Below are 13,066 nucleotides of genomic sequence, written 5' to 3' on the forward strand. Positions count from 1 at the left end.
AGGCTGTGTCTGAGCACTATGTCGCGGGCGGGTGTTTAGTTTGAAGAACTCCAACGCTGATATAACAAAAAGGGCCACAAAACTACCTCCAACCTGGAGATCGCGCTGTTTCCCTTTGTAACAGCAGCGACAGGGTGACAGGAGGTCTTCCGAAAAGAGAATTCTGCCAGTGGCGTAATAACGGCTTTAAAATGGTTTTGCCAAGTCTTTCCCGCGGCTGTCCCTATAAAACAGCACGTGTGCTAACGAGACGGGCTAACGAGATCCTTGTTACCAGGGCGAAGGGACCACAGCGCCGGGCACCACAAAAAGGGCCACTCAAAAAGAAAAACTCTGGCTTTCATGATGTGTACAGACTAACGTGCTGAATGAAGATGTCAGGAAGCGCTACGGGGTTCACGTGGGTTTGTCACCGCCTCTTATGCTGAACAGTGCTTATCTTCCTGTGGAAAAACGTCTTTCAGACGCAGCCGCCATGACTGCGTATTGAGCTCCAAAGCTTGCTTTATTCAATGAAGGACGGGTTGCGTCAACGCTCCTTTGTCGTACCTGTAGGATCCCGTTGACGTGCAGCCACCAATACACGGACCAGATAGGTCATCAGATTATTCCAAGCCTCGTACGGAAGTGCCTAGTTATAGCTCATCAAAAAAAATTCTCAAGTGCTTGCCACTAGGGTTCAGTCGCAGTGCACCATTGTCTACCACCCCTAACCAAACTGCCGTCACACCTGCCCGTAATGTCCCAACGTACCCATCTTGTACTGTTAGGTCGTACTTCATGCTTGAGTAGCCCGGCACCATCGCCGCGTACGTTGGTTGAAATAAAGGTTACAGAAGCAATGTATTGGTTCGGATATTACAAACAAATAAATGTAAAAAAGAGAATATGCGTGCATGTGAGTGAGTCGAGTGGCAATCTAGTGCTAAGCGACGAAAGTGTTTTAAACTCTGAGCATTGGCGCTGAGTGCAGGAGTGTTTTCACTGACAGGAAAGAACCAGCCAATTAATGGTATAAGTGGCACTAACCTTCGACTGCCATGGCAACGTCCTGGGGATGTGACAGGTAGTTAGGATCGATCACCGGTCGATTGAAGGGGTTTTTGGACCTAAGATTGACGTATCCTGTCGACTTTGGCCGGTTTAAAATTGGCAATGCTAGAAAGCCATGATGTCCCTGTTTATGTTTGTAGTATTGCTCGTAAACCTGTAAGAACAATAAACCACCATTTAGTGATCCTTTGTATTTTTGGTGAGACTGATATAATGCGGGCTTAAGGTGCAACAACAATATTAAACTCTAAGATACTAGAATGCATGTTAGAACAACACATACATCATTATCCTGCACCCTCTTTGTGGTAAAATTGGGCTCGCGAAATAAGCATTTTATGCCGTGGCGAAATATTTTTAACTGTTTTAAACCAACTTCAGCGGCAATGCATGAATTAGATTCCGGAATTTCGAAAGCTATGCAACAATGCTTACTTAGAGGTTACCTCCACAATTACCTACTCATGTTGCCTTTAAGCTGGAGGATTTTAGTCCATCAATATTTTACATACTCCTGACAAAGAAGGTGCACATGAGACTTCAAATCCAATTTGGCCGCCGTGCGCATCAGCCGGTTTCTAGTTTGAGTCCATGCAGTATGAAACATGCCAACAAAAAAGCAACAAAAAGGAACACAAAAATGCGAGTGTACCGCAACCTCGATCTAGCTGAAGAACCAGAGTTGGCTTCTTTACGAGAACTAACACACTAACACTACGTATACAAGTGAAATAAAGCTCAGGGGCCAAGGTCTCACTTCGTGCCGAAGGCCAAAGTTCATTTCAAAGAACTCAAAGAAGATTGTAGCCGCTGAAGCAGATTGCAATGCAATCTGTACGTCGGGAAACTCAAGCGATGCGTTGACGAATGAGGTACTTAGAAATGCGTGGGCTTCGCATGATCCGGGAATAGATAACGGGCCTGCGGAAAACAGAGAAAAACAGACAGGTTATATGCGACCGTTTTCAACGGATGCATGTCCCCGGCCATTGTAGTTAATTTAACTGAAATTTTAAAATATCCCGGACGGTTTGCGGCATGGTTTTGACGGTCTGCAAAAACGTTGTGCTGAGAATTATGTGCAGTAGACTAGCAATGTACAGCGAGCAGTGGACCACGACGATTTTTTTCACAGTAGCGTCTCAACGTGCTGCACATCTTCGTATATCCATTCGTTGGTAAATTGGAAATGGTATCTTAGCACGCACACACATAAATTCCGGAAACGATGCTTGAGGCCATTACTGGGAAGCTACGCCGTTACGCAAGAGAGCCGGCCGAGTGAATAGTGTTTACAATTTTGAAACAGTAGTAAATTAGAACAAAGCCTTGAAGCAAGACGAGCCACCAAATACCCATGCTTTTACTTTGTTCTACGCAAACTGAATTCCAAAGGGGCAAGTATCGGTGGCCGACAAACGTCACCCCTTCCGTAGCCGGTATTCAGTTTTCTTGGGGTCCGAGATCGAGCCACAAGCCCGCAATAAGGGTACTGTTTTGGCGATGGTACTTTACAGGACAGGAAACGCCGCCGCCGGTTTGATTTACAAAGGAGCTTTTCACGTAATTTCATGCCGGGGCTTTGGTACGCGCAAGAGGTCCGAGGGTATGCTCCAACTGGTTTGCACTTGTCCCACGCCTTCAGAATTTGAAAGCAATACATACGCCCTTACATGCAAATTCTGCACAAGCCGTTGCTAGGACCAAGCGTCGCTCCAACGCAAGTCCGATAGCGAGTAGAGGACCAAAGTGAGGGAACAGAAGTAATTACCTGTAAAAGAGGGGTCACTAGCGCCAGTTGGTACATGTTGCCTAAAGAGAAAAACAGCGCTAAAGACAGGACAAAGGGGAGACTAGACACAGCGCTGCGTGTGTCTAGTCTCCACTTTGTCGTGTCTTTAGCGCTGTTTTTCTCTTTGAACAAATGCAGAGTGAATAACGGTCTCCGATTCGAACCAAAGCCCACGCAACGTCATTTGAACCTACACAACCAGCATCATGGCCAATCGCTGAATTTAGCTTACGGTGGACCTAAAAACATGTTGTGTACTTGGAGCTAGAAGCCCATGGTAAGCACATGTACCCAGTCCTGTTGGAGCATTGTAATTACAGAAGTATTAAATGTCGTTTACGATATTGGTGTATGTGTAGGGCTTACACGAGCAAACAAGAAGGAAACAAAAGTTATGGTAACGACGGAACCAAAGTATCACGACGATCATAATGTGTACGGACAGAAAATCAAAGCCCGCTTGCACAGCTGTGCAAGCGTGATGTCAAAGCAGAGCTGTATCTTTTCTCACAAAGCTGAAGTCGACGAGCGCCATATAAGCCGCTGAGAACCATTTACTCTGTGTATGTATATGGCGCGCGTAAGCAGAAGACTATGTCAAACTCAAGGTCAAATATATAAATTCTGTATTGGTACAGTGCCGTCTTCGGTCTTCATATAGTTCATCCTCTGCCACAGCAAAGTTTTCGTCAAGCGCTCCCCCGCCGTTGAAGACCTGCGCTTTCTTTTCCTCTTGTTTTTCTTGGCGATTGCATTCTCGCCTAACAGCGCGTCGCGCTTCCTGATAAGCCGCCTCTTGTTTGGGCGTCCGAATCTTCTTTGGTCTCCCCGTCCTCCAAGTGCGCGGTACAGAATCGGAAAGAGTTCGGCCACCGCCGCTGCTGCTGGTGCTGCAGCCGGGGATCCGAGCTTCATGAGAGCCGGTGCTTTCCCCTGGCAACGCGGAGTGAGTGACATCAGGAGAAGACGACAGTAGTTTTGTCCGCGACGCTGTTGGCTGAATATTTTGTGATTACATGACGTTTCGTAAATGAAATGCTAAGTTTTATAATTCGCAGTTTTGTGCATCGGCCGCATTAGCACTGCCTAGAGGAGTACTGACCCTAAATTTCTCGCCTTCCGTTTTTTATGCTGTACAGAATACCTTTCGGTCCAGTAATTACAAAAATTGAAGCAAAAGCTGTCAGCCGCCAGCGCCGAATTATATAACGCATTTATTCCAATCAGTTTCAACTTCGTCGTCGCGCACCAAATGGCCGTTTAAATGCTGGACGGACAATGTTACGTCACGGTTTTGTGGCCGCATGAACTGCTGGTGCTAACGTAAATAAAAAAAACCCTGATGTCAGGAACGTTTGCCGCATCGTCCGCTGACATGTCGTCAGACTCGGATGAGTCGCTGCCACCCGACAAACAGACAGACAGACATACAGACAGACAGACAGACAGACAGACAGACAGACAGACAGACAGACAGAACAACTTTTTTTTTGGCCGCAGCTGAGGTGATTAAGCCGGCGACGTCTTCGCCGTCGTCCGTTTTTCAATATCGCTGCGCTCTAACCAGCACAGACCATCATAGGAACAGCTTGTCGCCACTCTTCCAATCAATATGATCGCGAAAAAGAAGTTTCATATGCGAGAAAGTAGATGTTAGTGTGGTAAAAAATTGTGCTAGGGATTGTTTTCAGCGCTGAATTTAAAAGCGGCGATCAGGTATTTGCCGCGATGGTGAGCGTACGCTGACGGGCAGCGGAGGTTCGGCGGTCCGACCCGGCATAGGTGGAATCGCGGTGCGGCGGGCTGCCCGAAGATGGCGCCACCTGCTCGGTAGAATCACAAGAGGCTACGGCAGGTGGCAGATGTCTAGGTCACCGATCCCCCAAACGGGAATTTCGCCAAAATAAAGTTCAACATGCGAAAAAGGGGATGAAGGTGTGGTGGAAGGTTGTGTTAGGGATGGTCAGTCGCCGTTGTACAGATAGCGGCGACCAAATATTCGCCACGATGCTCCCAACACCCGAGCTGATCCAAGCAACGTAAGCCAGTTGCAGAACTGGTGGGGATGCCCCTCTTCTAAATCTCTCCGCGCGAGCGCGTTGAGTTTCGGTTGCCCTAACTTCTTGGAGGCCCCCAACGCCGGCTTCCCTTATTCTAAAACTGCCGAATCATTTCCACTCCGCTTTCACTGCAGCTCCTCCGTCAACTTCGGGCTATGCAGGTAGGAGTCATCCGAGAAGTGCAACAAGCAAATTCTGCTCGCTGGCTTCGGCGACAGTTCTTGCGGCCGCCGCCGCCCACGAACTCAGCCCACGTTTCGCGCTGCGCGTCGTCCCGTGGAAAATAATGCATCTTGGGGTCGTCGTCGATTTGCTCGGACCGGCTTAGACTGAGCAGTACTTCGCATTCCGCGACCTTACCATAGCAGAACTTTGGCCCGCTTGGTGACGCGCACGCGCCGCTCAGATAAGACACCGCGCAGTTTTCGGCACCAGTGCAAGAGAACACCATGCACCGGCGAAGAACAGAAGAGCAAAGACGTCGTACACGCAAAGTGTGCAAAGTTTACAAGCATTGCTCACAGAGGTACCCCCACGCATCCTGCCGTAACGATGACCACCGACAACACCAGTGCAGGCTATCGTTTCCGGTTCCAAAAACGAGTATATGACGTCACCCTGTACCGGCCAGGCACGCCTGACAGTGTTTCGTCACGCCAATAGCGATTTCGTTTGTGCTGCCGATTTTGTGGTAGCTCCCAGCGGGGAAAATTAAAATCAATTTTTGATGCGATTCTGGCCTTGGATCGCTGCACAAATTTCTGTGAGACATCTGTACAAACTACCGAAGCCAATTATATCATTTTATAGGCATCAACGTTTGGTGTCAGTACTCCTTTACTCGATTCCTGGCCGATCCCCCACATGGGTACGTTTCTCCGCGTGCTCTCACGAGACGCGCGCTCACGTGCGCGGGAAATTTTGGTTGGCATTTTTTATGTTCATTGACGGGGTTAAGAAGAGTTTAAACAGCTCTTCTGTTGAAGAACTGGAAAGCTTATGTGTTAGAGTAATGGGCGTGCAGGAAAAGCTACTAAAACGGTTGCTTAGGATGTTTCTGGTGTTTCTTTAAGCAATAATGGGCATGTGTAATGCCGTTACGTCCTTGGCGTAGTTTGCCACAGGCTGGTACTTTTAGTGGTTGGCGTTCTTTGCCGCGAACCCCTCCCCCCCCCCCCTCCCGGCCAGGACTGTGTAATGCCCTGCATTTCTACAAAAATGCTGATTTGGCGGAAGTAACACGTATAATCGTTGCAATAGCCCAGATGAAAATAATTGGTAGAACAACATTTTGAAAACCAAATATAAAAGAAATAGAAAAAATAGCAAAAATGGCGATGCCTGTAGCCCTGCATTTCCACAAAAACGCATATTTTGCTGAAGTAACACCTGTAGTCGCTATAATAGCGGGAATGGAGGTAATTGGTGGTACAGAATTTAGAAAAACCAAGAAATTGGGCTGCAAAAAAACCACACTCTGGGCAAGTGGCATACGAATATTACGTATACTAGACCATTTTCTGAATTACCGCAGATTTTTTTTTTTGCGCAGAGGCGTAAATTTCTACAACTTTCTTTAGTTTCCAATCGATCTTCTTCAAGCGCGCGAAACTCATCAAAATCAAACAATGTTTTCGTTTTCCTCGCACTTGCTATGTTGACAATTTTTGTAAAAAAGCAGCGCATTAACAGTAGACTGATTCAAGCAAGTAGTATTCTAATTGGTAGAATAAGAAAGGTAATGCGACTGATCAAGTTGCTTTACCTGATCGAGAAATTAGGTAGTCAGTCAAAGTGCTGATCCGCAATAAGTCGATCGCAGCACCTGACCTGACGGTCCCCGCAATGCCTCCGACATGCATGTGATCCTGGAGGTTGCGGCCTACTGGCAGGTCAGCAACAACTCGAATCTGTAACGAAACATTAGACGTCAGGGGAGAAAAATAAAAAAATTGTCGTGGTTTAGCTTTAGTTAACCCTAGTTGATAGCGAAATTTGCATTGCGCTGATTAGGCCCATTGTCGAGGTGTGGTCGAGGTCTGGTTTCTGAGTGATATAAAGACATGTTTGAAATGAATACACTGCTTTGTCATCATTTTTTCGCCTCACGGCGTGGTTTCGGCCTCACCGCTGTACGAGCGGCCACAGTTGGATGTTCTTCTTCCTCCAACGCCACGGCTCTGCGCCGCACCCGGCCTTCTTTTGCGGCACGCGCTTATCGCTGCAGCGCCGGCCTTCTCCCCTTCCTCCGCCAGGTGGCAACATGGGTTCCGCTCATGTTCCCTCCTGCGTTCCCTCCTCACCTATCTCTCGGCAGAAGGATTGCAATCTGGGCTAGTTGAAAAGCCATATTCTTGGATGAACCCAACGCGAACTTAAACAAAGACAAAGGAAGTGCAAGACAAGTTGTATCAACGTGCGTTTGAGAAAGCATGAACTGTCGTTAAATTGCCCCCATTATCCCATCTTTCTTCTAAACCTAATTTTCCTGCCACTGAAATTTCATTTGAGCTTCGTGAACCAACGCCCCATGAAATAATGGGAGCGCTCCACATAGCAGAAAGAGTAGACAAGTGTGTCACCAAGCAAGCGTGTGCCTTTATCCCAAAGAGATTGCATATCTGGGTCCGCCTTGACTGTAGCCGGTGTTTCTCAAGTTGCCTTATCACCGCGGCGTTTGTCAACTTGTTTGCTCATGCGCAATATTTTAATGTGTGCTGTTAAGTCTTTTGTTCAGCCTTCTTGATAGCAAACTTTAGTTTTTACACCTGCGGCTGTCCTTGTGTTCCACTTTCTTCGTCTTTGTTTATCGCGCTGGTTTCATGCAAGAATAAGCCTATCTCTCCCCCGCCGCCAATCTCTCCCCGTTTTCGGGCCGCTGCTTCGTGCCGGGTGCCTGCAGAAGGGGGCGTGGTTTTACCTCTAGCTCTGAAGAGAAAAACTGGCCACCCCGCGAGGACTGCCCGAGGTAGCGTAGTAAAGCTTTTGCTACCAAATTACAGCAGTTCCACTCCAAGTGAAAGCTAACGGAAGTGCAGAGCAGTGATTCGCCATAATGCGCTGTAGCCCCGTCATCTGCTCACTCCTACCACCCATCACGCTCTTCACCACCCTGTCTCACTCCTTTCTTGATGAATGAAACGGAGGTTTGTCCAATTCAATTCAAATTTCCCGCATTCACACTGATCACCTGCCCCTGCCTGAAACTGCGCCTGCGGGAATTCTGCTGTAGTTGTGCTTGCATTTCCTTCCGCACGCACCGGCTTTGCACTGCCCCTTTTTTTCCCTTAATATCTCAAAAACCAACCCAACGAGTGCTCATAACTACCTGAACGCGACCGATGCGGGTTAATTACGTATATGTTGCCTGAAATGTGCCTGCAGTTTTTTTTTTTATTTGCTCTAAAGAAGGGGGAGATGTATGATAAGCGCCAGTGGTTCGGGGGTTTTGAATGGTTATGACTATTTCAGCCGCTTGCTTTTCGAAGCCCCTGTGGGACGCCCATACAAAGGTACGCCGGGCTATATTTGGAACCGTTATCTCGTTGCACCGCCTAGTTCCGGCAGTTGCTCGACATCGAGCGTTTACAGCGAGCTGCGCCGACAAGGAGAGCCCCTAAAGTGCTCGGTGCTTTATATTTCTTGAAGTGTGCAAGGGTGTTAAGCTGAAATTGTGGGTGGAGCCCTGCCTTCAGGGTTCATTTTCCTTCGCTCCTCTCTAGGCTTTAAGTGTCAGGTCCCTCTCGAGCCCTTTCTCGGAGCTGGCCCGGGCTGTAGCTCATAGAACAAACCGATTTACGTTGTTGCCTGCTGAGCCATATGTGGCGACAACGCCTAGCAGCATTTAAAAGGCTGAAGGGACAGTTTTTGTTGTATGGTGGATACATTCTTGCTCGCAGTGTCTTGTAGCAGATGTGCTGATCTGCAATTGTCTGAGTGTTGAGGCTTTTAACACCGTGAGGAATTGTCCCGTGATTGTTTTATTTTGCTCACAACTCTCGTTGAGTCTCTGGGCGTTCTCTATTACCGGACGGGGGAGGGGGGGGGGGAGGGGGCAGAATCACCTTTTGCGAGGCTGGTGAGATCGCACTGAGCTAGTTTCACCCTCTCGTTTCGCTTCTGTTTTCATGGCCTGGGGAAAACGTGATTTATTGTGGGCACGTGCATATGTGGGCTGGATTTATTCAAGGCGTTTGTCCGTGCGCCAATTCGTGACGATTGGGTGGCCTATATAGATTTGGGGATTATGTCAAGGCGTTCTTGCGGTATTCGCACCATCTCTGGTCTTCGGAGCAGGGCGCCGTATTTTGCCTTGCTTAAATCCTCGTGCCTGGTCATCAACTACTATAGGTGCCACATTGTAGTTGGAGACGACGTCAGGGAAAGAGGGAAAGATGGCGTTGTGGTCCATAGCGATCGCTATTTCCTGTGGAGTTTCGTACGATAAAAACTGGAGAGGAATCTGGCGCTGCGATCGTCCACTGCGATGCAGGTGATCGGTAAAAGTTGATTCGGATTGGCGCGCGGTGGCTCGCAGAAAGTACTGTGGATTGGATCCTGCAGCCAGTTTCGTTTTTCCCGTTATCTTGGTGGATCGCATTTGCTAGTGTAGGTAATATGAGGCTTAATAAGATAAAGCTTTCGGAATTGCGTTTGCCTTTGAAATCAGTGTTGCATGCGTACTGAGTGAAAATGTTCAATAACATGAAAATTATCATTTGAGCGATCCGCACGGCCTGCTGCACTACGCGGCGAGCGATTAATTCGCTTCTTCTATCGCGATCAGCCGCTCTGGTCTGCCCCCTTTCCTGCCCCTCAACGTGATGACCGCCGCCCGGAAAAGCCGCACGTGGCAAGAAATATGCCGCGTATCTGCTTTTTTCGTTGCAAATGTCGACAAAAGAAGATTGGCTTTGTCGCAATTGGCCATGTAAATGCCTCCCTTCGCTTTTCCGATCACATCTCATGTTGTCCCTCTTGCGTCGCGCTCGTCCAAAGGTAAACACGCTGAAGGGTTGCTCAAGTCAATCTAAATTAACCGCGTTCCACTGCTCCAGGCCGGGTGCCTCGATGCCAGTGCTGCCGTACGGCGGAGACGCGCGTAAATCGAGGCGCCCCACTTCAACTTTTTTAAAGCCGCGTTGCCCTAGTCCCCGTGCGTTTGAAGCAGAACTTGAAACCTATCTAGTGGAACCTTTCGTAACTGTTGCCGCTTGATTTCTTAAAATGCCGCCAGAAACTATAGTGTCGCTGTGACAGCAGGCGGCGGAGTGAGTTTTTATTCTGCAGTGGATGTAGTACATTATTTCGCAGAAATCAAGCATCCATGAATTTTTTTACAAAGGAACAGTGTAGATATCACTAATGTGTAAATTTTCGGCCTTATATTTGCGTGATATGATGTTCTTGTTGAACATTGGTGACAAACTTGAACATAAAACAGGACAGAGACGTTTATATTTGGTTGTGAGTATATAAGACTATTGCGCAGATTATGTTTCACTTTTACCGGGTGGCTGAATGTAGTCACAGATAGACAGACAAACAGACATACAGACAGTCCAAAATTTGTGGGTTTATATAGCCTTAAAAGATGCGTGACGCAGAAGCTACGGGTGCGCCACTAAAGATCTTCGAAACTACTCAAGCCAACGACACAACAGGCGCATCACCATTTGAGCGATTCGCGCGGCCTGCTGCAATACGCGGCAAGCGATTAATTCGTTTCTTGTACACAGGTTAGCACCCGTTGTTGTTTCTCTTTTTTTTAGCTTTTCTGCTTCTGGGCATTGCGGATCGCTCACTTGGGGATTCCACAATGCCACCTACCTGTGCTGAACTAGATAAAAAGGTGCTGTTGCTGAATATGACAATGGAAACCGAATTCACTGCACTGAACGATGAACTTTGCGCAGAATTGGCCTTCAGCGAACAAAAAATGCCCTTCTATCAATCAGAAATGCAAGAAGACACCAAGAGCTTGACCTTCTTAAGCAAGTATTATGATAAAATTAAGGCTGAACGTGACAGCCTAATTGCAGAGAGCAAGGCCCTGAAAAAAACTAACGAGGAACTTCAGGCTTCGAACCCATCCTCACAAAACATTGATTTGATTGATTCTGGGGTTTAACGCGCCGACGCAACGCAGGCTTATAGGCGCGCCGTAGTGGATGGCTCCGGATTAATTTTGACCGCCTGGGGATATTTAACGCACTCCGAAATCTCATACACACGGGCGTTTTTGCTTCTCGCCTCCATCAGAAAAGCGGCCGCCGCCGCCGGAAATCGAACCCGCGACTACAGAGCCACTGCGGCGGGTCCATGACAAAACAAGTAGCCCAAATTCAACAATACTCTCGTATGAACAACGTCTAGATACGTGGTGTGCCAAATGTCGAAGACGAAAATCTTCCGCAGCTGATTACTCACATTCGATCCAAGGTGAAATGCCCCATCACCCCATCAGATATCGACGTTGTTCATAGGGTGCCTACTCACAACAGTCCGACTGCAAACATCATAGTCCGCTTTGTTTCTCGAAACAAAAGGAACGACTTCCAGAACAAAGCAAAAAGGCTGGTTTGACGTCGTATGATCTTCGGATTTGTACTCCAGCGGCTCCAGTAATTTTTAATCGTCATCTGATGCCAAAGAACAAGGCACTGTTTTCAGAAGCGCTCAAGCTAAAGAAAGCAAGGCAGTGGCAGTTCTTATGGACTGATTAAGGCGTCATCAGAGCTCGGAAAGAACCTCAGAGCAAAGTTTATAAAAGGTAGCGTGGCATGATGACCTGCGTATTATCACCTGAAAAAAAAACAGTGTCGTATGTCCCTGCGAAGTAGTCGAACCGATAAATTTTCCACAAAATATGAAAGATTCATCGCAACGGGAACTTTTGCGCTTAAACATCAAAAGCTGGCAAGCGCACTATGACGCCCTGTATGATTTGTGCGCAAGCCTTAATCACAAGTTTCATTTCATAGCTCTCTCAGAAACATGGTTATAAAATCAAAACACCTGTCCTTATAATTTACCAGGTTATCAGGTAGAAGTCACCCATCGGTCACGCTCGAATCTAAATCAAGTATCTACGCAGCCGTCACATGGGGACAAAGGGCTATACATCAGTTCTTCCCTTCCGTATACTGTTAGCAATGACGTAATTATTTCGTCTAAATGGTGTGAATCACTCTGTCGAGGTGCTATCTGACTATACATCGCGAGATGTAGTTCCCCACAAAACAAAATGTACTCCATGAGGAATAATATATTGGTCACCTCAAAATAGAAGAAAACACTTTTTAGCTGATGTAGGAAATGTACTCTGCAGTTACCGTTATTCTACAACACAAAAAATTATTATGGGCGATATTAATACCGACGTTTCCAAAACGACTGATCTAAATTCAGTTTTATCTGTAGACCTCCTAAGCAGTCAAGGCTTAGAACAATTAATAACGTCACCGACTTCAGTATTAGATAAGAAACAAAGTATGCTTGATCACATAATTACAAATTATTCTTTAAGAACGTTACGAACAGGTACATTTTTGTCAGGAATAACAGATCATCTGCCTGTGTTTGCAATAGCATACTCACACCATAGAATAAAGGAAGCAAAGTCGCGCACTATTTACATTCGCGAAAAAATTTTGAGTTGTCTATCTAGGGTACGTTGGCAGCCTCTGTATGAAGCAGAATCCACTGAGGATAACTTTGACTGTTTTCTAAACTCTTTCGTCGAGAACATAAAACGTGGCGAAGTTACTGTTACCCAATATAGAGCCTCAGTAAAGCGCAAACCAAGGTAACGACTGCACTTCTAAAATCGATCAACCATAAGTATAATATGTAGAAGAAACTCAAGGTCTCTGCAGAACAAGTATACAAAGTTTACAATAAGTTGCTTACACCCCTAAATAATGTTCCAAACCGCAACTATTTCCTCTTGAGAATACCGCAAGCAAATGGGAACATCAGTGAACCTTGAAGGTTATTGATTCTGCCTTAAACAAAACCTGCCCGGCGAACTACGTAAGGAGGCTGGTTGTCAATGATAGCATAGTAACGAGTAGTAGTGCAGTTTCAGAAGTATTTATAATTATTTTGCCACAGTGACTTCTAAGTTAATACAGACTCCGTCAGGGGAAGTATCAATTGA

The 13,066-nt window shown here is 46.8% G+C and overlaps 1 protein-coding gene across 1 annotated transcript in view; it reads right to left on the reverse strand.

Annotated features, from left to right (window-relative positions):
• Window positions 1-13,066, reverse strand: part of LOC144172811 (glucose dehydrogenase [FAD, quinone]-like) — a 65,481-nt gene that overhangs the window by 13,186 nt on the left and 39,229 nt on the right. Inside the window, exons 6-8 of the mRNA XM_077701437.1 lie at window positions 6,671-6,815; window positions 1,811-1,974; window positions 1,030-1,207 (exon numbers count right to left, since the gene is read on the reverse strand). Coding sequence (XP_077557563.1) covers window positions 1,030-1,207; window positions 1,811-1,974; window positions 6,671-6,815 — 487 coding nt within the window. The remainder of the gene's footprint in view (window positions 1-1,029; window positions 1,208-1,810; window positions 1,975-6,670; window positions 6,816-13,066) is intronic.

The sequence above is a fragment of the Haemaphysalis longicornis genome, unplaced genomic scaffold (assembly GCF_048455015.1).
Source record: "Haemaphysalis longicornis isolate Haplotype H1 unplaced genomic scaffold, Haemaphysalis longicornis Haplotype H1 scaffold_26, whole genome shotgun sequence".
Classification (NCBI taxonomy): Eukaryota; Metazoa; Arthropoda; class Arachnida; order Ixodida; family Ixodidae; genus Haemaphysalis; species Haemaphysalis longicornis.